Source organism: Sesamum indicum, linkage group LG5 (genome assembly GCF_000512975.1).
Source record: "Sesamum indicum cultivar Zhongzhi No. 13 linkage group LG5, S_indicum_v1.0, whole genome shotgun sequence".
In the NCBI taxonomy this organism is placed as follows: Eukaryota; Viridiplantae; Streptophyta; class Magnoliopsida; order Lamiales; family Pedaliaceae; genus Sesamum; species Sesamum indicum.
This window is the reverse complement of record NC_026149.1, coordinates 13329165-13354800: the sequence shown is the minus strand read 5'-3', so window position 1 is coordinate 13354800 and position 25636 is coordinate 13329165. Positions and strand designations below refer to the sequence as shown.

The following is a 25636-nucleotide window of genomic DNA, read 5'->3' as shown; positions in this document are numbered from 1 at the left end:
TTAAGGTGACGAAGAAAACAGGGGCCAAAGATCCTGCCATAGAACCTATGAGAATACAGTGAACTTGCACAACAAAAATTCCAATGAACTAGGCCCTGCTAAGCCCTTAAGGAAATCCGTTCTCTAAATGCTATCAAAGTTTGAACCCTTCTACTCGCATCTGACTCGACTAATTTTGGACAGAAGATGATTCATACACTTCAGTGCTACTGACCGAAGTGTCTCCAAAAATTCTCCTCTGAATCCAGATCGTTACTGTTACAGAAGATCACTCTAGATTGTTTTGTTCAAGAAAGCGGGCACTAGTTCTGCGATCAAGATGGCTTTCAGCATATCACTGACTCGAGAATACAACAGAAATCAGCATGACACCCTATAGCTTCAAAATGAGGCCAATAGGACTATGATCACTTCCAGCAACATCTGGGAGAATGTAAGAGTCATATACTTGTTTTGCGATCGATTCTGAAGCAAGGAAGTAGTCGAGCCGCCACCCTAGTTCAAAATGAGACAACGTGAAAAGCAAATAGAGAGAGCAAACATTAGTAGAACCATAATTTCAGGAAATGTGTCTTATACATAGTCCATTATGCTGTAACAGGGTATGCTGTCCCCTTGTGCGCAGAGGCACAAGAAAAAGTAAGGTGTACTTGAGATACATTATGTGATTTGGGTCTAGCTAAAAAACATTCAAGGGCTTCAAGATCACCAAAAAAATAGCCATATAGGTACATCAAAATAGAATTAGTCGTTATACTGAGATCATTGGCATCTGGGTAGTTCAAAGACTATAGACAACCTAGACTATGCTTTCAAAAGAAAGGAAGGGGTAAAACATTAAAAGCATAAAGAAAACTGAACATGTATATCATCTTACATGGAGTACAACATACCTTTGTTGGTTTTTCGTCCACCGTGCCTGTAGCCCCAATATGTATAGCCAACTACGTCAGGGTGCTGTTTTCTAAAGGTATCGACAAAACCCCTATCCAAGAAGTTCGTTTGAAATGATTGTCTCTCTTCATCTGTAAAACCTGCACTTCTTCTGTTACCCTGAAAGACAACAAGACAGTTAGGATTCCCAGTCACCAAGTTCAACATATACACCACACAAGGCATTTTTCTTAGGGTGTGAAAGAAACTTCTGAGAACTTATTAGCTAATACTCATAATCCATCCCCATTTGTAGGTCTTTGCAGACTCATTAGCCCCACCATCCACCTCAAAAAAAGTAGAAGGACAAGAAAGAAAACCACGTCCCTTGTTTAGTTTGTGCCGTATCACACAAGTTGCATGTCCTATTTACACTCACTAGAGAAAGAAAGTAAATGAAAATCAGATTATTCAGGATCAGATTTACTCACTGCTGGGTTCCAAATATCTATTTCTTGATGAGCACAGTTCAAATCACCAGTCAGAATAACAGGTTTCGACTGTTCCAGATCCTGGAAAGCACAATTTCAAATAAGTTTGCTAGGTGGTTGTACATCCACCTTTATTATTACTCAACAAAGATTTTGTCAAACAAATCATTAAAAGATCGAAAATTTCAAATTTGCAGCCCCTTTGCTTAGAAATGAGAGAAAACACATATGTAAACTAGAACACAAGAAAACGTGATGGCTAAGGTATAACTATTTTGAGAGAGAGAGAGAGAGAGATAATTTGTCATCACTTGCATAAACTTGCTCATAATAAAATCAAGTTTCCAACAAAAACAAGCAAGAAAAAGCGATACAGAGAAACAAGAAGAAGAGTGAAAAAAGAATTAGTCACTTCAACTGATTTTTCGTCACCTATGCTCCCAATAAAGGAAAGGAAAATGTACATTATGACAGTTTTTCTAAAAACCAAGGCTGTAAGGTGTTGGAGAGAAGACATTTTCTTGCACAGCCGGTGAGGATAACTGTAACCCATAAAGACTCCAGCTCCACATAAGTAGGCGACTACTGTTTAGAACAAGAAGACATTTCATAGATTTGTATGTCAAAATTTATCTTCTAAACTATAAAACACCAAAAGCGTCAAATAAGAGACTACTCATACAGAATTAACTTGCTGATAGGAAGCAAAGACCTGGGACAAGGATGCGAGGTCTCAAAGCACAAATCAATAACTAAGGAGACTTACTTTCATGTAGTTGCTGAGAGAAGGATCCCACTGAGTTATCCTGTATGACTAACCAAAAGGGAAATGGTATTGTATTTCAAAACCAAGCATAAGTAAGAGAGTGACAAAGAATAGAGCTCATAAGTGTCATACCAGTCGTCTAAGACCATCACCAGAATTAGGAACATAGCCACACAATAAATAGAAGTTATCAAACTCCACAGTGACAAGGCGTCCTTCACTATCATGATCTGATATGCCCAACCCATATCTGACAGAATGTGGTTTTATCTGCCAGGTGAAGGAATCAATTTTCTTTAGAAAAGTGAACAGACTTGCAATATAAAAAGTAAACCAATCCACAATGTCAGAACAACTGTATTTCTTGTTTTGCACAAGAAACCCACGAAACCTAGAACACATAAGCAGGATTACCAATTCATAATGCAAGAAAGTTCTGCTTTAAAGATGCTTTCAGTGAAAGCCAACCTATTATGTCAAAATTGATCTTGGTGGTTTAGTATAATTATTGAAGAAGCAAATTTTCAACAAAGACTTCCTGGGAATACGAACAGGTTTGAGAAGCTAACCTACCATTTCTATATCGGTTCTGGTGCCATTAGATAAGTCACAGAAGCCAGAAAACAGGGTTGACACCTAAGAAGGCTAGTTACATTTTTTTTTATAGTAAAAAGCAATTTTTTTAAGTTGTAAAGTAAGGGAATTAGGATAATTTGACATCAAACAAGAAGCATATTTTAAGTGAAAGAGTAAGAAAGCGAAACAACAGTCCCCATGTGAGAAACTAGAAAGGGAATGTACCCGTGAAATGATAGCTGTTCCTGAATATCCCAGCTTTGAGACACTGCAAGTCCAATAGCTATTGTCATAACCTTCTAGGAGAGTCTGTCTAATGGAATGAACATCTTTTTCCTGATCACAGAGTGAATACTATATAAAATCCTTAAATGGCAGAACTCTGTTAAACTAGAGTGTTAAAGTACTTCCCATCCAGAGTGCAAAAACCATGCCTAAATTTCGTAATAGCTACACTTCTGACCAGCGTAATCTTAAAATTCAAGATCAAACAATATACAAGAAAATATGCAGCTCAAACTTTTGAATGAGTGGTGCATGCATCAGAAACTAAACCTGAATATCTATGCTACACGAAGCGCAGTTCAGTATCAAGCAACATTTGTTAGAACTCCAGGGGCAGAGGTCTGAGAAAGTACTGACTACTGAGGCAAAAACATACATGGTTCCTACTATATATTAATTAGGCTAAAACACTTAATATACCATTTTCCACTATAATATCCTCTTCGTACTTGCTCATGTATTAAAATGGAAAGGCAATTGGGTCGCAGATTAACTAGTACGTAGATCTTTCAAATTTAGGTTATGCTTTTAGATGCTTGACAAAATAAGGGATATAAAGTAATAACAAACAAGACAAGTTATACCTGTAGTTTTGTCTCTTGCAAGCACAATACATCAAAATTTTCTCTTTGCACAAGTTCCAGTGCCGAAAAGCTCTCCAACTTCAGTAATGCTCTTAAACCATTGACATTCCAAGACATTAACTTCACATGTGGCATATCAGCAGTAATAGGAGGGGGCCTCATAGTTTTGGGATCGTATGCAGCCCACCCTTTTTGGGGCTTCTTGTGAGTAAGAACTGTCCAGGGTTCGTCTTCAGAAAGATCTACCTTGACATGAGCTTTGATATTGCACATAGTGGTCTTTGAAGAGGCTTTCTTTTTTGTTCGACCACCTGATAACATTGTCAAACAGTGATTCATGAATGATGAGCTCCAAATGTGAAGAAACAATCATGCATTCCTCCTAGAGAGAATACCAACAGAGAGATAGATTAGAGCACCTTCAATTTCAGTTGATTGACTAATCAGCTCTTTTTCAGTTGCTATCTTTCGAGATTTCACGTGAACGCTCTCCTCAGGTGATTCTTTTACTTGTGTTTTCTTCCTTTTACCTCCAGAAATGTCTGAACCATCATTTGTAATTTGAATATGATCACTTTCAGATAATCCTTTGGCCTTTCTTTTTGAATTAGTTTTACAAACAGCTGACTTCTCCTCAGGGGTTTCTTGATATTGTAGAACCAAAGAATCTTCACCTGTACTAAAAGGATGATATACATCATTAGAACTGTTGGTATAGAAGAAGCAAACATCGCACAAAATTTAATTTAATAGGAATCCAATTACACGATTCACACCAACAGTTAATGACAAAGAATAATATACGAAAAAGTAAATATATAATCACAGATTTATGTGGTTCAGCTTCAGCAAATCCAACAACATCCAGAAGTGGTTTCATTTTTCCAGTATGACAGTTTTCTCAGTGATACAAGATGCATACTTGAGTTTACATATCCAAATTCAAAAGAGAAAACCTTTTACAGCTATGCTCACAGTTATCAAAGAACACTCTCACCAACTCCTTTGTATTGCCCAAGAGAATACACCAAGCAGTATTTTTCACTTGCCCCTCACAATTTGCCGCTAAATGTAACCATATTTTTGTTCTGTCAAATTCTTTGTTGGGGATGGTGGATATGGATGTGTTCCGAGATTTGGTCCGAGATTTCATATATTAGGAATTTCTAAATACCCAACAAGTATCATCTATTTCACTATTCATGCAACTCTTCAAGGGACAAGGCAGAAAGAAATTCATGCATTGAACCTTCGGGTGGGATTCCAATATTCTACAAGTTCAAAAGGAAAATGATAAGAGAAATAAAACCTCAAGATTTACTGCTGCAAACAACTTAGTTCAAAACACAACCAGACTGATTAAGGGATACAAAGTGAAACCTAAAGCAAAATACTAGAGGAGCAATGGACAAAAATTCAAAACTATCTTACAGAAATAACTAGTGAAGTCACACGGTTTGATATTTATTTTTAGATACTCAAATACACATCTCATACACTACGAAACAGGAATGTAGACTTCCAGCTCTTCTCTAAGTTAAAAGAGTAATATAAGATTCTTTTCTTTAGCAATTGGCATAAGCCAAAATCTGCCACATTGGGCAACTGAAGAGCAAACTGAATCTTTCACTTAGCAAGTATTCCACAAACCACCAACTCTAAAGTAACTGTAAACGAATTTTCTGAATCTACTCAAGCACACAAACATTATTTTCTCCTCCAGAACCTCAAGGCATGTCAGAAGTTACCATAGCTTCGGCTTTCAAAATTCTTATTACAATTCAATAAAAATACTTTTCACTGTTAGATCATACAACATAATATAACTCTGTTGTTCTGGTAACTTCGGCAACCAGTAGAACTTTTAGGGGTCGTTTACATTGGCTTATTATGCTGTATACATAGTAGTCAGTGGCGCACGGCGCACAATGGCGCCAAGGACTCCTAGAGCCATGGCGCTCGGCGCGGTGCGCGCCTTTTCGAAGGATGGCGCAAATATAAGAAATAATTTATATATTGATATAATTAGTATTATTTTGACTAGAAATAATGTATAGGAGTTAAATAAGACACATAAAACAACCAAATTCAACATTACAAAACTTCATATAGTTAAAGCGATGAATGTTGAACCATTGAAGGATAGCAAAAGTCCTACAGATTCAAATACATCCTAAATAGTTTATCAAAAAACAAATAAGCCTAAATCTAATCATCTGATTCTACTGGATAATCTTCAGATTCTTCACTTTCATTTCAGATAATCTTCAGATTCTTTTTTTTATTGATGGGCCTGGCCCCTCTTCATCATGGCGCGAGCTATGGCGGCGCCATGGAGAAGGCGCACGCCATTGGCACCGTATGGCGTGAGGGCTGTGCCTCTCGCGCCGCCATGGCGCGCCTTTGACTACCATGGCTGGATATAGCTGGATTTCTAGCCCAGTCCAGTAATATCCAGCATTTCTTTTGATGGACCAAGGCCCGCATAGTTTATCACGGCTGAGGAGCCTTGATTTCTTATCCTGATCTGCCCACTTTTGGGTTTCTTCAATAATTTTACTGGTTTGTCCCTCATTTGAGACATGGAATTACAAGCTTTGTTTTACTAACTATTAATTTAAAATTAAACATTATTTTCCTACACTTCCCCCAGCCCCATATAAAAGTTGTAAATTGTATGTGTGTACACTGTAAATTACACTTTTAAATATATATCTAGAGTGTATATATATTTTAAATTTCAAGTGTACAATACAAACTTTGTGTGTATACACTGTAAACCTGTTTTGGTAGATTTGAGTGTACAGATGAGTCATAACTGTATATGGAATTTTGTAAATTTTGAGCATAAGAAAATTTCGTACACAAATTTGTGTGTATACACCTGTTTCTGGCACAAATTTTATGCGTATACACCTGTTGCAAATTACACCTTACTTAATAACGTATACCCTCAAAATTTGTTTGTGTACTGTTGTAATTTAAAATTAAACATTATTCTCGTATGCTCCAGTTTTAGTTTGAAAACTTGTGTGTGTACTATTGATTGTATACTTTACGAAAAAATTATATAATGTGTATGTCTTGGTGTGTGCACGGTATATATCTTTCATAATATATAAAACCATATGTAATATATATATACACACACACACAAACAAAAGGCCAAAATATCACCGAAAGGGCAGTTTAGGAATTTCTTACTTTTATCACATAATTTGTCATACGATGTAAAAAATAACCCTCTTGCACGATTTACAATTCAGCCCAGTAAACCAACATTTGTTTCATTTGACAAATCTTGTGCATTTATCCTATCATGCATTTTTATCCAAACGGGCCCAATCCACCACTTTTTTCCAACTACAAAAGTAAACGTCCCCTTGGAGTTCATAAGTGAGCAAGCGCAATGGCAATCATGGAAAAACATAACTATCTGTCTACATACTCGACCATGTATTAATGTTGCAATAACATGCCATTAAGATCTGTTTCAGCATTATCTTTTCTGCAAAGCACGCAAGTGGCTGTAATTTTAATATGCAACTAGTTAGAAAAAGCCAAATTTGCAGCTGTAGAACAAAACCCATTATAGCATGTGGCTGAGAAACTACACATTGCATTTACCTCAGTCTTGATTTCATCTGTTGAAGAGTCATCTTTTCTATAACCTCAGACTCCTCAAGAACTCCACTTCCCCCCCTACTCGCCTACATTTCAAGCAAAAACCGATTATTCTTACACAGATATCACAAGTAATCCCATTTGCATCTACACACAACAATCAATAAATGTACGTCAGTATAGATACACACACTAAATTTCGGACCTTGGAAGCGTTCTTCTGGGGTTTCGGCGCATCAACGCTTGTTGACTCCTCCAAGTTCCCCGCAGATGATGCTCGTAAACTGGACCGCAGTCGTCTGGATGCCATTGCCCAGTATAAACAAACCGGTCCCTTAAACTTAGGTCTTCCAAAATTCACAGCCGAAAAACTGCAAAAATCAAATGTCAGAGAAATGGGGACAACTTCTTCAACAATTTGTAGACAAATCCTCCTTAACTAATATATACCACCCGGGACTCGAATAGCGAAACCCTAGTTTGAGAGCTTGAATCATTGAAAATCAAGGGACAGAGAGCGCGTTGGTAGCAGTCGAGTAGTGTTCACGTAAGCATCGCTAATTATTGTAAAAAGAATCGAACCGAAACCGCCAAAATAATATACATATATATATATATATATATATTTGTGGTTTGAGGAGTAGATGGGCTCGGTCACTAGTGAGGAATGAATTGGACTTCAGCCCATAACTATTGGGCCAAATAAACTGATTAGGCCCAATTATATGTATTGGGCTTTTAGGAAAAATAGGATACTTCGCTCGCTCCAACGATTTGAAATATTTTTCACTTTTAAAAATAATTATTCACAAGACTAAAATCTCATAAATAAATTGAATCATATCGAATGTGTTGGATATTTATTTTATATATGCGAGTTTTTTGTAATATTAATTGACTAATGTATTATTTAATTTATTTAGATATTTATACAATTATTTCTCATCATTTATATACTTTTTTTTATAAAATATAGTTAAATAAATTAAGAATAATTTATAGCTTACTATTTTTTATTTGGTAAATTATAAGCATCCTCTGATTTTAATATATATTTAACAACTCGGTCATTTCGTTAATCTTTGTTATGTTTCTATTCAATATTTATGATAAATCGATCAAAATGCTCTTTTATATATAAATTATAGTTTTATATATTTTTAAAAATTTTCTATTTTAATGTATTAATTTGCCATATAAGTTATCTACTTTACCCAAATTTATATATTTTTTATAATATTCAATAAAAATAAATTAGTAATATACGACTCACAATCGAGGAGTTATATAATTATTTTTTTATTTTTAAAATATTTATAATTTTTTAAATAATAAAAAATATTCATAATTTTGTTATATATACACAAATTGATGATAAATTGTACAAGAATTCTGCCATCCAAATTCGGACAGTAAACGTATTTTCGTTTTGTCAGATGCGGCGTATTACGTATATTCGTATTTAATGCGTAAGGACCCACCGATTACGACAACCCTTTTATTTGGAAGATAATCTCATCTTAATCATTATAATCAAAGGTTAATACGAGGAAACTGTGGTGGGGTTTTAGCCGTCTTTAGGGTTTAAGCGTTACATTCTTCTCCAAAATTCAACCTTTTTTGTTTTTCTTGATTTAGGGTTTGGGGGCGGCGCCTTTCTTGTGCTTCTATTTAATTCATTCTTTGGTTTTACTGTATTTTTCAAGTCAGGGGCATTTCTCTCTGATTTCGGAATTGCATAAGTAAATAAATTTGTTTAAATTCGGAACACTGATTTGATCAGGTCTGTTGATTCTTCTTTTGATTCATATGCGTTCACTCGATTTGAATTAGTCGAATAAATGATGATTTTGATTGAATGTATGTGAAAAAGTCACGAAAATCTGGTTTTTGATCGTCGTTTCTGGATTGTTTGAATTGGCATTGATTCTCTTGTTCGTATTCCGATTTAATTCAATTGATTGTATCAGGCGATTTTGATTTCACCCCTGTTTTTTCTGTCATCTGCATGTCAATGTTTTGATTGGGATTTCTTATTCGGTTTTCGGGATTTGGATTGATTTGTTCGGTGAAAATTCAATCTTTTTTTTCATTCTTCTCCAGAAATCTTTGAGAAGAAACGAATTGGATTGTACTGAGAAAAAAGCAGGATGAGTTATCCGGATTCTACTCCTCCACCACAATCATTTTTGTCGCCACCATTTGCCGGCGGTGATGGCGGCGGATACTGGCCGCCATTCTTGATGGGAAATGACCACCAACAGCAGCAGCAGCCTGATTTGATCTCACAATTTGATCGTCCTCCTCCTTTCAAGAGACCAAGAACCAACGAAAAGCCCCAGAATTTTTCTCCCTTCCCACAAATGAATCCAAGAATCAATCCACCAAACATTCCGGGAAACAAAGGAACCAGCCATATATTCTACAAGACTCGAATTTGTGCAAAGTTCACGGAAGGCACTTGTCGAAATGGTGAGCACTGCACATTTGCTCATGGTGCTGAAGATTTACGGGAGCCGCCTCCAAACTGGCAAGAGCTTATTCGGGAGAAGGAGAGGGGGGCTGGTAGTGGTAGTTGGGGTGATGATCAAAGAATGATTCACAGGATGAAGATTTGCAAGAAGTACTACAATGGAGAAGATTGTCCGTATGGTGACAAGTGCAATTTCCTTCATGAACGAGGACCTCCTCCGTTGAAGAAGTTTAAGGTTGATATGCCTGGTCAGAGAGAGAGTTCTGCTATAAGCATTGGAGTCACAGGGGACGCAAGGGGGAGCAGCACTGATTTTGATCAAACGGCTTACTGGAAAACAAAGCTGTGCAGCAAATGGGAGATGGGCCAGTGTCCCTTTGGAGAAAGATGCCATTTTGCTCATGGACAGTCAGGTATAATATCTTAACGACGTTTTTGTCGTATCTCAACTTAATTGGGTGTTTGTTGCTTCAATTAAATGAAAAGGTTACCGGGCGTTGAAAGCATTGATTGATTGCCCTTTAGGCAATGGAGAATTTATTTAATCATATGCATCATAAAGATAAGTGAGGCTAAAACAAAAACAAGTAAAACTCTCTAGTGCATTGTACTTGGAGGAGTTGAACTGCGTAGTAGGGACTTCTAGACAACGACATCCAACACTACGGAAAACTCTCAGATTTGGGCATCTGTGTATACTGAATAGTATGACTAGGATCTGTTATTTTCATATAATTGTCTTCATTTTCTTCATTGGATCATTTTGCTTGATTCACAGTATTACTTGGTCTAATCCATTGTCCTCGGTTGTCAAATTCTCCTATCACAGACAACCTATGTTGTAGAAACAAAACTATGTCTTGATCACTTTAACAGTTTTACCTTACTTTACTTTGTTATAGCAGAAGCATGTAATCTTTCAGATGATGTCCAATTAATGGGATTATATACGCCGTGTTCTTTTCTATGTGATGGCTGATGCGATCTCATAGTTTGTGTCGTTTCTCATGCATAACATTTAACCGGGTCTTCATCTTAGAAATAATTCCCCTATTTGGGCACTTTTGTCTTGACAGAGTTGAAATACTCAGGCACCCTCGATGAGGCAGAACTGGTGATGAACGCAGTCCCCGTCCCAAGAAAGGCCGCCTCCGTCTCTGCATTCAGTACGCCTCCTGCTAATCCGATGGTCGCTCCTCCGCTGAATGTAGATGGAGAACAGAAGAAGACCTCAAAATGGAAGCTTACAAAGAAGATTAACCGAATTTATGCCGACTGGTTGGACGATCTGACGCCGCCTAACTGCTCGCCGGGCGTAGAGGAGATATGAGTTCTTGGATAACAACAATGTCCAAAACTAGCTGATGCTGATAGCAATACATGTTTATTTTGATTTATTACACCTCCACAAAGGCTGTCAGTAATTTCTGGTTTTCTTTCCCAATTGCCTTTTTGTTCTTGCCCTTTTTGAATTATTTGATTTTTATTTTGTAATATTTGAATAAGGGATTCAATTTTGTTCTCAGTGGAATATTCATTATCAAGTGGCTGAAAATCATTTCAGGTCACCTGGTCAAAGGCTTGATCCCATCTACACTAACCTAATCTATGTCGGAACGGTTATTTGATGCGTTTGCACTGTTCTACATGTATATTTGTGGTTTATTGACACACATCAAATAAAGTATGTAATGTATAGTGGTACATACCAAACTACAGTTTCATCCAACAAGTATCAAATCTTAAAAAGTTAAATAAACTTATAATTATTTGATGTACCTGGGCTGTAATAAAAATACTACAAAATTAACTTCATGCTAATATATATAAATAATGTATTATATTACATTGTCAATTTGACTTTATGCCCATTTTTTCTTAAGACTTGGTGCCTCTCCTTATAAATCCCAACCAAAAATTGAATATGGTCGGAATTATACATGACAAATACATATCCATTGGGTTCAAGCTAATCTATATTGATAAAAATATTCCCCACTACAAACGTGAAATTTCGTTCGACATATCTTACACTATTTCGTTACCTGCATCAACTGTACAAAGGTGCAAAAGGGGAAAAAATGTCCAAATTTCAGACATTACAGGGCAACAGAAAATGCTGTAAATACCTAAGAGCATCATCCACACACACATATCTCCAACTCACTATACTCAAGACCCCCACACTAATCTTCTCCACCACTACCTTCCCTCCGCTCTCCCGCAGACCCAACCTCAAATCCGCCACCAGCCCACTTGCGGCGTCGCTCGAGCAGCACCCCGCCGGTGGCAGCTCCTTCGAGAACCACCCCTCCAACCCCAACACAAAGCTCCCTTTCCCCTTGCAATCCATCATCGTGAAAACACCTTTAAACCCCTCCAACACCACGTTCCACGTGATCCTCAAGCTATCCAGCGCCTCGAACCCCACCAGCTTGTCGCTCTCGACCTCGATGTCGAACCGGAAAACTCCATTCTTGTCGAGCTTGAGTTCGCCGCCGGGCTTTGCGACAGTGACGACGGACTCACGGCTGGTCTGGACGTCCACGGCGAAGAAGAGGTCGTGCAGAGACAGGTGGGGTTTAAGGGGCTTCTGCACGCGGCGCTTATCGGCGGCGCGGCCGAGGGAGTAGAGTTTGCTGTAGGGGACGTCGGAGGCGGCGGCACGGAGGTTGGAGAGGGAGGGGTAGGTGGAGGAGCAAATGGGCTGCCAGAGGTGGTCGGAAGACATGGAAATGGACCAGGACTTGCAGACGCAGGCGGCTGTGGCTAGAGTTCCGGGGTCGAGGTGGTTGGCTACAAGATCAAGAACTTGCCACGGCGGTGAACATTTCTGCATCGTATCTGAGGTTTCAAGAAACATGACGGAATCTGTTGTGCTGTAATTCTCCTTCTCTTAAACACAGTTTCTTGTATCAAGAATTACAAGAATGTGTGTTCACATATATATATATATATATACATATTGGAGTGATGGCGGTAGAGTGGGACAGTGAGTGAGTGATGGACAGGTGTTTGTTTGTATTTTGCCACGTCTGAAGAGGGTGGACACATGGGATTCACTGGAACTGACACGTACGACTCTAAATGGGCGATTGAAGATTTTCACGTAAGACCGAAACGAAATTACATACCTCAATCTCTTTCTGTTTTAAGTAAGTGATTTTAAAATTTCGAGCTTTTTTTTTTTTTTCATTTGATAGAGAGACTTTAGTCTAAGTCTTGTGGGTTTCGTCTATCGAAGATTCATCTACATGAATTTCACTGGACTCTGTTTCTCTATGGTTTGCAATTTATCATTTCAGAATAATTTTTTAAATAAGTCATTGTGTCGCACCATTCTATACTCTCAAATATTATAATTTAATTAAAAAATAATTCTTAATGAAAACATCGATCACTAAAAATAATAAAATTTGCTCTGTCGAACTCGTGAGATTTTCAATTTGCAGTATTATACTATTACTTGGGTATCCATTGCAAAATTCAAACACAGCGTCACTCTTGCTTAGGTCCATTGAAATTGACGCATCATACTTTGCAACCTGAGATAGACGCATTTTGACAAGCAATCTTTTATGCATATATCACAATATTGAGAAATTATCTTCAAAATCAACTCTCTTTTTTATAATGTATATAACACTTGGCCCCATTAAAATTACAAATTGGATAGAGAAAAGATGTATTATTATACTAATGAAGTCCACCCTCAATTATTGGTACACATTAAAAGTTCAATTTATTGACAGACAAGCAAAGTTCACTGCTGCTCTCGCAAAATAAGCTCATCGCTCATATTGAAATGATTCTATTAAGTCTAATTGTATTTCAAATACTTTAAATTTGAACAATTCAACCTTTTGGTAATTCCTTTGATTTATTAGTTTATGGGAGCCTCGAATGATCAAAAACCATTTTAAAAAATATATGCAAAATCTTCATATTGTATCACATGTATTAAAGAAATGAGACCTGTCTTATGGGTTCTTCTTTGTGATGCTTATGGCAGAGTATTCTTTAATTTGGCCTGTTTCTTTTACTGCGGCTGGTTATGATCGCTTCACACCGACTTGGATTTTCAATTACAAATTTTATTCTATTTAACATACACATACTATGTATATATAAATATGATAATCATGTATTCTATTTAAAGAACTTTTACGAGAAAATTCAATCCGAATACCCACTGGCATCCATGACTGAGCCGTAGGTGCTGCAATTGGTGACCAGACTAAACCATAATCTTCAACCTTAACGAGTTGCTGATACCACAAATACCAAGAACGGGACAACATCAATGAAATAGACCAAATAAAGTGACCTCTTTCTCATATGTTTTTTTCCTTGGATGTAAGTTGTACAACATATTTTTTACATTTTTGTTTAATGTTAAAACTAAACAGGGGGGCGTCAGAATATGAACAAGGGACTGCAAACCTTGCTCTATACAGAAAACTTACAGTAAAAGAAAGAAAAAGGATTGCTGCTGCTTCGTCGGGACATACTCGGAACTAATAAGGACCTAAACAAGCTTCAGAGCTCAGCGGGGTTGATGGATGAAGCGGGGGCTGCACTTTGGGCTCACGATCTTAGCCGGCTTCTCCCACTGCTTTGTTAGTTCCCTGGGCGAAATGGGACCTCTCTCTTTCGGCATGCTCAGACTCTTCACCAGCGCCTCCGCCCTCTTACCATAACCTGATCATCAAAGTCACCCAAAGAATCAGGACATGTTTACTTCAAATGATTAATGTGTTGGACTAATATCATAGACTAGTTCAATATTTACTTCGGCCGGCAACTATTCATATTATTGCTATGGTTTATGAAAACCGATCTTTCACTAATAACGATCTTTGAAGTAGGTATGCCATTAATTGATTATGTCAAACTTCAAAATGCAAGTATGTAAAAGAATAATATATACCATTTTCAGTGATTCCTCTGGCGGTCTTACTTCCGTAATAATCTTGAGCCTCCGAAGACTGGAGAAATTCCTCAAACTGGGCTTCCATAGTCAGGATATCCTCATCAACACCAAGGTCAATGTTATCAGGCAACAATCCAACGACATCGTTTCCCTCGTCCTCTGCTCCGAAAATATCTTCTCCCTGGTGCTGGCTAAGCCAGTAGTCTCGGAACCAGGTGGAGGTGGTGACAAGGTTCCACCACTCCGGCGAGAAGTCCTCCACTTGCCGTACCGCCGCTGGGATGAACAGCGGCGCGTTTGGATTCAACGTCGATCTCCCTCCAGATACAAGAGCCATTATCGATTTGCTGTTCAGATCAAAACAACCTGAGGAGAAAACAATATCAAAAATAAAAATAAGTAACTGCTCTCTTAAGTAATTCATCATTAAACAGATGAGAGAAGAAATCAACCAAAAACCGGAAAGGAGTCTCATTGCTCCCTTCCCGCTTGAAGTTACTTTCCGATAAAAAGATCGCCGAATTCAAAATTAAATTTTTTAAAAAAAAAGTATTATTAATCTCATCAATCAGTAATTTTTTCTTCAAATGCTTCCTTCATTTTCGGAACTACAAAAAAGGTGAAAAGAAAACCGGATTACGAGATTATTTACTTGTTTCTCAACGATCTTAACTCCTTTTTCTTTTTTGAGTTTCACTTCCACTGAAGTCAAGAATTCGAGAAAAACACAGCTTAACAACGACCAAAACAACTGTTTTCCACACAAACATCATTCTCAAAACAATTGACAGAAGATCAGACCAATTGAACCACTTTTACTCACAAAATTCAAATTTTTTTCACAGTCCAAGTATTTGATCCTCAGATCTATCCGTTAAAGACCTCATTTACACGTTCCATAAACCGATTAATCAAATTCAAAAGAAGAAAAACTCAGCAAAAAGAGACCGAGTCCACAAGCAGTACCTTCCAAGCAAAATATCTTCTCTCTTCCGACGAATTCCAATCTTACACGTAACGAGCGACGACTCATCCGAAGATAATAAGCAAGCTATTTATAGGGCCGTAGAGCCCGAGCCTCGCGGTCCGGGTACCGAACCTTAGGTCCTGGTATTTCCCGAACCTACCCACTGATTGACCCGAGGACTCAGGTCTTGTTTGGTTAGAAGCTTCCACCCTGCTCTATTGTTCCAACCCTGGACCTCAAAGGAACAACAAATCCAAACACTCCCTAGCACGCCAATTACGAACGACTGACCGAAAATTTGTACAATGCTCATCAAAAGTTGTACCCCAAATCGAAATGATGAGGTCGGTGTGACTACCGGGTATAGCCGGTGACAGAACAGGATAAACGTATACACGGACAGGTGTTGGAACTGTAGCGGAGGCCAGAAGTGGGCCCCACCGCGCATGGCCTGTAAACATTCTAATAATTGTCAGTTTTGGAGAATCCAACGACCAAGAGAAGCGACCGGGTTGATCGGACGGCGCGGAGAGGGGAGAGATGCTTTGGTGGTGGGTCCGGGTTATGAGCTGAAATCCGCGTCGGCCACATGGGTTGGGTTGGGTAGGTACACGACCTAATACCATCATTACACCATGAGATTATGTCCCCTAAGTGCTGTTATAAATTAGTACAATTGCAGTAATTACTACACACCGCTCATTCTATCATAATTTTGGTACTAAAATAGACACATTTGTGAAATAGCAATTACCAATCATTTTTAGGCTCCATGTCTCATTCAAACTTTAATCCCTCATTTAAGCTTATTTTATTATAGAGAATACAATATTCAAGATTATAAATTTTTAAGAAATAATTACACTCATCTCTCTTGAAATTTAGTGTAATTATAGTTAAATTCATTATGATTTGAGAAATTATATCTAGCACTCCTAAGGTTTGCTTTCATCTAAAAAATAAGTCCCTCCATCAATTAAAATTCACTGAATTTGCTAATACTGTCAAAAAAAATTGAATGAAAATTATTATTTACCAGTGATTGATTTACTACTGATTTATTGCAGATCAAATATTTTTTTCCGACTAAGTTATTCTTATAACGGTGAAAATATATTTCGTCACATACATTAATGCGTGAAGACAAATGAGGGCAATTTGATCATAAAAAATTTATCTGACCTACAATAAAATTCGATGAATTTTAACTAATGAAGGAATTTATTTGTTAGACGAAAATAAACATCTGAAGTGCTAGATATAATTTCTCAAATCACAAAGAATTTACATGTAACTAAATTAATCCTCAACGAATGGAGTGTAATTATCCCATTTATTAATTGATTGTTTAAAATAACTTCAACTTCTATGATGAAATAAGTTGTAATATTAATTGAGCAGTAATAAAAATTAGGGGTATTTGAAGAAAAAAATAAGTTGAAGTGTAGCGTTTGAATACGCTATATTACACATTTATAAATAAGTTGTAGGAGTTAACGAAGAATTGCTTATAACTTTTTATTTAAATCAATATAATTTAAGTAGTTCAACTATAATTATATATATTTTTTCTTGCCTAACATTTTTTACACATCACATTAATTATAATCATTACACCTTTATCTCGTTGCCAATCACATAGTAAACAAAATTTCCGTATCAACTACACTCACTTTTCCTCTTGAGATGAGATGTGATGGCAAGCCACTGCAACATCATGCCCTCATTAATTACTCCTACTATGTATTAGACAAATGTCTTATATCGGCTGCAAATTAAGAGTTTAAGTGACTTATAATTAAATCCCAAATGCCTCGTCTCCCCAGCGGGACGTCTTTTAATATAAATTCGTTAGGCTCGTATGCAGCTAGAGCAGACCAGGGCACTAATCAAATTATAAGCCACATCATTTGGCGTTGTTTGTGGAAACAAGACGATCTGCTAATCCCAAGCCCCTCATCTGGGACCTTTTACCTCCTTAATGATGTGACTTTTCAAGACAAATTCGTGAGACTCACGCGAAGTTAAAGAGGACAATACCTTTCTTAGAAACTAACAATATCTAACATAATAGAGCACAACTCGATTTGCCAATCATAGAAATGTCTTTTGAAAGTTTTAAAATAAAAATAACTACAGAATTACATAAATAAATGAAGTAAAAATTGGAAATAATATTTTATACAACACGTAAAATTTGAAAGTAATTACATTGCACTAAATCAAGACTGCAACCATAACCTTTTCCAGTATTCCTAACTGCTTTAGGGAAATTGGGGCAGCGATGCTGCCAAAAGTTGGGGCAGCATTTTAGGCTTTCGGTACGCAAACAGTCCCCAAGGCTGAAAACAAAACAATATATTTTAAAGGTGTATTGGATTTATGACTTTTAATTTAAATAAAAAATTTAAAGAAATAATTTCAAATAATTCTAAAAAAAAAATATATCAAATTCCTTCTATGTTTGTCAAAATATAATTTAAAAATTAGAATAGAAAGATTTATATTTTTTTAAATTTAAAATTGCCCAAATAAATTTAAAAAATTTTGAAATTCATAATTTTAAACTTTTCTATCCAAACGCAACTTTGTCAAAAGAAAAGAAAAAAGGGGCTATCTCACTTGCTCTGGTTTTTATTAAAATTGGTTATATATTGTATCATACAAAAGTTCTCTTAGAAAAGTATCCAAGAATTTCAAATTAAAGCATAGGTACATAGAAATAAATAGGAAACGTGACCCAACATTCATATTAATGAGATTCAAATATAAAAATATTTGAATGCGATACCTCAATTTTAAGAGTATATGTAAATACTCATACGATATTTTTATCGAATAAGAATAAGATATCGGGATGTTAGAAAACTCCAGCCGACTCAACTCATGGATCACAAGAATGAACTGTGCCATGAGAAGTTTTAGTTTGGATTAGAACTGATTAAATTTAAATTAATTATATGTTAATTAATCACACTTATTGTGTGAGTATTGTACAGTTTAAAAAGAATTACCAACCGCATTACAACTTACAATATGATCGGTTCAATACGACTAAAACTGATTTGGCAAAAAAAAAAAAATAAAAAATCTCTATGCGTATTGGAGCTATGACTTTCTAGACCTAAATTTTGTTCTTTGATTTGTTAATGACAGAGGTGGTATTTGGGTTGGTGTTTCTGTACGATCCAAATTAATTTGGATTCAGGTTAAATTATTGAATTTTTTTTAATAAAAAAAATTGGGTATATAATTACCCGATACCCCAAATTTAATAATTGGGTCGGATAGGGTACTAAATTCTTTTTTTTTTTTTTTGAAGTAAAATATGTTTAAAATTTGAATCTTGACTAGGTTTCTTCAAATCTTCTTTTATTTTTTTCTTCTCCCACAATTTATATTTATATAAAATCCTAAAATTTCATAAAAGAAAAGGGTGAATTAGAGTCACCAAACTCAAAAGGTTAGTATTTAATGTTTAGTTTTCTTATGTTCCTTTGGGTGTAGAAGTGAATGGTCCAAACTCAATTAGAATAAAAAGGGTTAATTACAAATATATCCTATTTAAAAATAAGAAATTATATATTTATTTTAATTTTTTTTGAAATTATACTTACACTCTTTTAAAAAATTCTCTATTTATACCTAATTCCCTTCCATTAGGGTTTGGATTGTAAATGCTGATATTACCAGAAAAAAATACATAATTTTTAATGTTGCCTACCATTTAACATCTCATGTAAAATTTTTTACTTGCAAAGGGATATAAATGTAATATCTATATATGAAGTGAAGTTAATATTATTACGTTTCTCCTTGTAAATACAAACTATTACATGGAATGTTAAATAATGAGTAAGAAAATTGAAAATCTTACTTGATTTTTTATTGCTAATGTCAGTATTTTCGTCCAAACTCTAGTGAAAGAGTGCCAGGTTTAAACAATAAATTTTGAAATAAATGTAAGTGCAACTTTATAATTTGTTAAGGGGAAAGTATATTTCATATTTTTATAGAGAATCTAAATGTAATTAACCCATAATTAAATTTTGATTCATGAATAGGTAAGTTTCCGTAGCTTAAAAAGCATTTAAATTCGAGGCTATTTTAAGGTCTTAAAAATTTATACAAATGCTCTCAATTATTTCAGTAACGATAGATATGTCAAAATCTGCATATTTTAGATGCGTATTGTACTGAATATCGATCCAACCTTGATCTAACATGAACTCGAATATGTACAGATAGATGATTATTTTCAGATTAATAGTTTTATCTTTTCTTTTTGTTATATATATATATTATGTGTCTAACGCCCAACATCAAACCAACCTAATATATCACGGACTGATCCCTTAATTAGATTAAGTTAAATTACACAAACATCTGCGATAATTTGTAAAATTTTAAGTATATTATTTGATGTTCTAGTTGTAATTATAAGTACATTTCATATGAAATAAGCGAAACATTTCATAAACACCCTATGAGTATATTGCACTGACACCTTTCAAGATGTGTATTTGTAGTTTTATAAACGGCTTAGCGTGTTTATGTAATTAGACTTAATCTGAGGACATGTCAGTGTAATTTATCTTAATATTTTAATAGTTTATAAAATTAAATTAAAACAATAATAATAGTATAATATTCATTTCAATTTTAAACTTATTTTGAAAATAATTTGAGCAATTATAGAGTTAAGTATTTTAATTTTATTTAGTAATATAGAACAAGTATTATTTTTTCTTGAAATAAAAAAGCTTTATATATTTATTCCTTTTTTTCAGTATAGTGTATATGTCTACTTCTTGGGTTTATACGAGCATCTACGGGTTTTATACAGTATAAGGCTGGCTTGACGGCGCTCGCTCTCGAATTTCTTCACTCTCCGCCGGCAGCACACCGAAGCCCGTCGCAGTTTTTCTCAATTTCTACGGCTTAGCGACGGATGAGGTAGTGGCGATTCAGCTGTGAAAATGGGGAGAGGAAGAAAGTGCAGGCTTTGGTGGCCGAGTAATCTCTTCTCTCAAACTCCACCTAATTCCAGTTTCTTGTTTGGCTGGTTCATTCCCTCTTCCGAAGCTTCACTAGATATTGTTATCGCTTTTGCGTGCGATGAGCGCAGACTTACTTCCTCAATCACTTCCCGTTCGGATCTCCAGGTACACAATCCGTTTCCCGTTTGGGGATTGCTAAATGTAGTGTTTTTCTATTTAGACACTTCGTTTTCTGTTGACTGATTCTTCGGTGTGATTCATATGTCGGAATTCTGTGATGGCTTCAGCTTCATTTTTTTATTTGTCTTCGTTCCTTTCCGTAATTGGAAACCCTAGTCGCATTCTCGCTGTTTCAGTTTTGTGATATTGTTCAAGATGCTTAACTATGTACTTATTTGGAATTTGCTCCCTTGGAGTTGGCAATCGCAGTATTGATATTCAAATGTTACTGATTTATTGCTGATTGAGTTGATTCTTTACTGCTTAAGAGAATTTACTGCACGTGTGTGGAATTTATTTAGTTCCCTCTTTCTGTCACCGGCTAAATCTCGAGCTGCATGCATATTTATTTTTCATATATTGGGTGTTTAATTTTGGTTTATGTATGTTCCCCTTGAGCGAATTTTAAGTCCACTTTAGGTTTGCGGTTACTTGGCTGAATTGGTTTCGCTTTAACGAGTGGCTCCCATAAATATTACTGAAGCTGCATTCTTATGAATCATGGTTAATAACTCTTAAGAAAAAGCAAACACATGGCAAATTTATTCTCATGGCTTATCAGCAAAATTTCTGCTTCCAAAGTAATTAAATAAACTTTGCTTCTTGAAGCTCAAAGATTTAGAAATTTTGGACTAGAGAAGGTGCTGTAATCAGTGTGATCACAGTAATTTGTTGCAAGGTTATTGCAGCAAAAGTTCACCTTAACCAATGTTACCTGGATCAGTTTTCACATTGGATGATCCACATAGTTAGAAACAATGTATATGCTCCAGGATCATCCCTGATGTGTACTGGGCATAACATATCAAATGTTATCAAATAACTTGTAAATAAATTTCCTTGTATGAAAACCTATAATTTGAAGGAGATGAGTGCTGCCCTATATTTCTTCTTTGTCAATTACATTGGATACATGATACTGCTTCCCCTTTACTGAATTTCTTCATTTATGTCCCCCAAAAATGTGTGTGTTTATCTTCTCTTCTGATGATTTACTTGTATCATCACTGTTTTATTTTGATTAAGGAAATCCTTCATGGAACGAATAAGAAAATGCCTGCACTTCTTCAAGATAAAGGAAATTTCTCTCTGCTGGGGTATCTTGAAGCAGATTTTAGTGGCAATACCCAGTTGGTCAGATTTGGAAATGATAAAAATAAATGCACCAACTTAACCAGTGATCAAAGTCTAAATACATTTACGAGTAATCACGGGAACTGGAACTGGAGCTGCGGATGCCCCAAACATGACGGGATATCAGAAGAAGATAGACTTGCTGCTCTAGAAAACATGTGGATCAAGCTTGTATATGGTCTTTCCAAAACTCTGGATGGAAGAGTTCTTCTCATCCCTAAATTGGATCATCTACATTTGAACAGTGAAATAATGTCTGACCTAGATCCCCACGTATGTAAGTCTTGTTAACCTGTACAGCATGCTTCTACTTCTTTCCCTTTGCTCTTATTTCAGCTGAACTTGGCTCCTTGACAAATCTAGGTAATATTTTATGAAATACCCACTTTTGGTAGTCACCATTATTCCCTGGGTACCGACAGTATGTCCAACATAGCTGCATCTCCTTGCAAGAAACCTAAATGGTTTGACGATCTTCAACAAAGAGATCCATGCCTTGACTTGGTAAATAATCTTAATTAAAGTTTGTCATACCGGAGTTTCATCATTCTGAATTAGTTGTTTTGAAATCCTTGTAAAAAGGATACTGTCATCCAGGCAATGAACAGTGCTAATGCTGCTCAAATATTGTTTCACGGACATCATCATGCGGAGTCCGGCAATCAGTTCCTCTTTTTTCGCATGTATAAAGATCATCCTTACCTCCGCTTTGCACAAACTTTTCTTTTCACCCGAACTTTTCTTGTCACTGTAACAACATTTTTTTTCAATTGTCAGGTTCTCTAATGTCTCATGGCAACTATTGGCTGTATCTGTTGCTTCATTTTCAACCATCATTTATATTATTCTTCAGTCTTTCCATATTTTTTTTGGTTGGCTGTCCCGTGCACGTATGGATATCATATTGGCAAAAGTTTTTAGCAACACCTCGAAGAATATCCACTTTCGTTCCTGTCAACTCTTGTATTGGCCTATCTTTCTCCATGATCAAAGTATCAGGTAACATGGCAATTTCATTTCTGAAATTGTGTTGTGACACTCATCAGATTTGTTCAATTTGTGCAAGTGATTTAAGGCATCATAATCAAGTCTATGCAGGAGTTCATGGTTTTGTATTAATTGAATAGACATGCTTCATTGAATATAGTCATTAGCCATTCACGTGATATTTCATTAAGCATGTCAGAGATAAAGCTTAGATTCAATGAACTTCGTAAATGTATATCTGCTATGTCATTTGCATTCAGTTCCTCTTTTACCTTATTGGTCCATTATAAGTTAGTTGTGGAGTGAAAAGACATTATCATTGGCCCAGTAGTTAATTTTTTTCCACATGATTTAGTTCATACTCAACCCGCCTCCCATCTTTTCACTCTTTTACAAAGAGATTATCAATAATACTTAAACATTAAAACACAATGATTTCTTCAAGTTTTTATCCAGTCATGTATATGGTGATGCTCTAATGTTTGTTGGTGTTCTCGTTTTCTGAAGAAATGGAGTTTTAGATAGGTTTCCTCATTATTTTGGCTATTCTATAGGGATTGGTCATGTGTTGAGTTTGCAGAGAAAGCTGCATTCCACAAGCACTCAATATGGTCAAATGTTGTGGTTGATGTTCTTCTAGGAAATATCTTTGGCATTGCCCTGTGGTTTATGGCAGAACCTGCTTCCTTATGGATTTCAAACTTTGCTCATGACTTCACAAACAATTGGTTGCGTAATGGGTGTGTATGGCTAATGGGCAATCCGGCTGGTTTTAAGTTGAATACTGAGCTAGCAGGAGTTCTTGGCATGATTTCCCTCAATGCAATTCAAATTTGGTCAACACTTTGGGTTTCTATGGGTTCTCTATCCGTTCATTTCACTAAAGCAGTGGCTCTCTGTGGGATGATTTTTGGTTTAACTACAGCGGCAGCTCTAGTTGTTGACATAATTTCACTACTAGCAATGCATGTGTTGACACTTCATCTATTTCTTTCTCTTCTCTATTCAACACAGATACAGGCAGTAGCAGCATTATGGCGCCTTTTCAGGTAACAGACTTTTCAATTTTCATTGGAACCTATTTCATTCTTCATCTTGAAGAGGTTTAACTTGCCATTGGTTTCTGGGGAAGGGAAAGGGGTGCGGAAGGGGGGAGAGAGAGAGGGAGAGCGATAATATGAAACTGTAATGGTACTTTGCTCATTGTGATAGTACGGATATTGTAATGGTTCAACATTCTAATAACATAATTGGTGAATTCATTGCAGGGGTAGGAAGTGGAATCCTCTACGCCTCAGGTTGGACAGCTATGACTATTCTGTTGAGCAACATGTAGTTGGTTCTCTCCTGTTTACCCCAATTTTACTTCTACTACCAACAACATCTGCATTCTACATTTTTTTCACCATTTTGCATACGGCTGTGAGCTTTATCTGCATAGTTGTTGAGGCTGCCGTATCTTTTATCCATTCCACTCCGTATGCTAAAGTTTTGCTTTGGTTGAAGAGGAGAAATAGATTTCCATCAGGAATATGGTTTGATGTCACATTATCCCAACATTCTGAGACAGCAGCTGTTAATGGTAGTAATTCATTGCCTGGGAAGCTGCAAGAAACAGCTTATGCAAGTAGAAGTAGTAAATTCACTATTTTGGTTTCATTTCTTCACAGCAATTACTTGAATTTAGGTAAAGACCGAGAGCTTCATATGTTTCAAATAGAATGATTTCTAGTAGGTTTGGTAAACCAAATGTAAAGAGAAGAATGACTCTGGGGCTCCACAGATTTCTTGTAATATCTAACTTGTGAAATTTTATTCAGGAGAGGTAGTCCGCCCCCACTACAGATACTGTTATTCAGCTTTTTCTAGATCATCGATTGGCTCGTCTGCCTACGGGCTTCTCACTGGAAAAAGGTGTTCCTCCCATCTCCAACCTCAGAAAACTCGCCTTCTCTGTTTTCAGCCTTGTTTTTTTTTCCTTAAAATGAAAGTAAATTACTTCTCTCCCCTCTTGCTGAGTTTTCTCTATTGTTTTTCATGTGCAGCATCCCGCATGCTCCAGGGCTTAGTTTCCCTCTGAAGTTGCCATGGATCACAATCCCCTGGAAAGAGTACTGGCGTCTTTGCCGTGATTCAGTTTATGCTTGCAGGGAAGATCTGTATACTCATTGACGTGAATGACAAAGATATTGCTCTTCATCCAACTTGGTTTTTCTCTTTTTGACTCGTTCGAATGTGGGCGTTGCATTGAGATACTTTCTATTAACTAGTGAATTCAGGGAGGAATGCGGCATTCTTTGTAGGTGGATGCCATTTTTCTCGACTTCTGTAAGGACTCTTTTCCTGGTACTATCAAATGCAATGGCTTCAAGTTTCTCCGTGTCTTTTAGTCTTGTCACCAGTTGTACTTTGCCCTCGTTCTTGAGATGCTCTTTGCTGATTGGGGTTCACTGAATTGGCATATAACTCGAGTTTATGATCTTTTGAAATGCTATTTCAAAAACTTTCCTCCTCAAGAAAGGGTGTCCCTCATTGGAAAATTAGTCTATATTTATTTAAAATATTTATAAATTTAGACATTTTGTAGAATATTTTTTAAACATGTAATTTTACTTATTTAGATAAATAAGATCGTGAAGTTTCTACATAGATGTTGTAATTGATACGATTAAATTGAAATAAATTAAAATCTTTACTTTTCCTAAAAAGATATGTAAAATTTTA

General features: G+C 36.1%; 5 protein-coding genes across 7 annotated transcripts; 2 read left to right on the top strand and 3 right to left on the bottom strand.

Moving 5' to 3' along the window:
• On the bottom strand, positions 21 to 7784 carry LOC105162576 (DNA-(apurinic or apyrimidinic site) lyase, chloroplastic). The gene is made up of 11 exons (XM_011080636.2): positions 7650 to 7784; positions 7405 to 7570; positions 7203 to 7285; positions 3995 to 4254; positions 3576 to 3886; positions 2932 to 3042; positions 2263 to 2400; positions 2131 to 2178; positions 1365 to 1445; positions 894 to 1053; positions 21 to 495 (listed from the first exon to the last, which is right to left on the bottom strand). Exons 1-11 carry the CDS (start codon positions 7694 to 7696, stop codon positions 374 to 376), a joined length of 1527 nt encoding a protein of 508 aa, XP_011078938.1. The 5' UTR covers positions 7697 to 7784; the 3' UTR covers positions 21 to 373.
• LOC105162575 (zinc finger CCCH domain-containing protein 39) lies at positions 8752 to 11287 on the top strand. 2 transcript variants are annotated; one of them, XM_011080635.2, is made up of 3 exons: positions 8752 to 8982; positions 9303 to 10085; positions 10764 to 11287. In XM_011080635.2, the coding sequence occupies exons 2-3, from the start codon at positions 9350 to 9352 to the stop codon at positions 11000 to 11002; spliced, it is 975 nt and encodes a 324-aa protein (XP_011078937.1). In that variant the 5' UTR covers positions 8752 to 8982; positions 9303 to 9349; the 3' UTR covers positions 11003 to 11287. The 2 variants fall into 2 exon arrangements, with proteins under 2 accessions (XP_011078937.1, XP_011078936.1); XM_011080634.2 differs by having other exon boundaries at positions 8753 to 8982; positions 10749 to 11282.
• On the bottom strand, positions 11676 to 13844 carry LOC105162573 (probable F-box protein At5g04010). Its single transcript, XM_011080633.2, has one exon. It carries the CDS (start codon positions 12533 to 12535, stop codon positions 11765 to 11767), a length of 771 nt encoding a protein of 256 aa, XP_011078935.1. The 5' UTR covers positions 12536 to 13844; the 3' UTR covers positions 11676 to 11764.
• On the bottom strand, positions 13991 to 15726 carry LOC105162572 (protein EARLY RESPONSIVE TO DEHYDRATION 15). 2 transcript variants are annotated; one of them, XM_011080632.2, is made up of 3 exons: positions 15572 to 15726; positions 14603 to 14971; positions 13991 to 14373 (listed from the first exon to the last, which is right to left on the bottom strand). In XM_011080632.2, the coding sequence occupies exons 1-3, from the start codon at positions 15636 to 15638 to the stop codon at positions 14219 to 14221; spliced, it is 591 nt and encodes a 196-aa protein (XP_011078934.2). In that variant the 5' UTR covers positions 15639 to 15726; the 3' UTR covers positions 13991 to 14218. The 2 variants fall into 2 exon arrangements, with proteins under 2 accessions (XP_011078934.2, XP_020549614.1); XM_020693955.1 differs by lacking the exon at positions 15572 to 15726 and adding an exon at positions 15429 to 15451.
• LOC105162571 (N-acetylglucosaminyl-phosphatidylinositol biosynthetic protein gpi1) lies at positions 20386 to 25296 on the top strand. Its single transcript, XM_011080630.2, has 9 exons — positions 20386 to 20737; positions 21818 to 22198; positions 22289 to 22429; positions 22508 to 22608; positions 22703 to 22924; positions 23467 to 23961; positions 24181 to 24599; positions 24733 to 24826; positions 24958 to 25296. Exons 1-9 carry the CDS (start codon positions 20552 to 20554, stop codon positions 25082 to 25084), a joined length of 2166 nt encoding a protein of 721 aa, XP_011078932.1. The 5' UTR covers positions 20386 to 20551; the 3' UTR covers positions 25085 to 25296.

Bases quoted from the DNA above. Each gene is read 5' to 3' on its own strand.
- LOC105162576 (XM_011080636.2), bottom strand. From the start codon at position 7,696: ATGATTCAAGCTCTCAAACTAGGGTTTCGCTATTCGAGTCCCGGGTG. The intron at 3,887-3,994 runs GTGCTCTAATCT...CAATGTTATCAG, and splicing joins TCAATCAACTGAAATTGAAG to GTGGTCGAACAAAAAAGAAA. The intron at 2,179-2,262 runs GTATGACACTTA...CCTTTTGGTTAG, and splicing joins GTGATGGTCTTAGACGACTG to TCATACAGGATAACTCAGTG.
- LOC105162575 (XM_011080634.2), top strand. From the start codon at position 9,350: ATGAGTTATCCGGATTCTACTCCTCCACCACAATCATTTTTGTCGCCA. The intron at 10,086-10,748 runs GTATAATATCTT...TTGTCTTGACAG, and splicing joins TTTTGCTCATGGACAGTCAG to AGTTGAAATACTCAGGCACC.
- LOC105162573 (XM_011080633.2), bottom strand. From the start codon at position 12,535: ATGTTTCTTGAAACCTCAGATACGATGCAGAAATGTTCACCGCCGTGG.
- LOC105162572 (XM_011080632.2), bottom strand. From the start codon at position 15,638: ATGAGTCGTCGCTCGTTACGTGTAAGATTGGAATTCGTCGGAAGAGAG. The intron at 14,972-15,571 runs GTACTGCTTGTG...TTTTCTCCTCAG, and splicing joins GAAGATATTTTGCTTGGAAG to GTTGTTTTGATCTGAACAGC. The intron at 14,374-14,602 runs GTATATATTATT...TTTGATGATCAG, and splicing joins CAGAGGAATCACTGAAAATG to GTTATGGTAAGAGGGCGGAG.
- LOC105162571 (XM_011080630.2), top strand. From the start codon at position 20,552: ATGGGGAGAGGAAGAAAGTGCAGGCTTTGGTGGCCGAGTAATCTCTTC. The intron at 20,738-21,817 runs GTACACAATCCG...ATTTTGATTAAG, and splicing joins CTTCCCGTTCGGATCTCCAG to GAAATCCTTCATGGAACGAA. The intron at 22,199-22,288 runs GTATGTAAGTCT...TGACAAATCTAG, and splicing joins TGTCTGACCTAGATCCCCAC to GTAATATTTTATGAAATACC.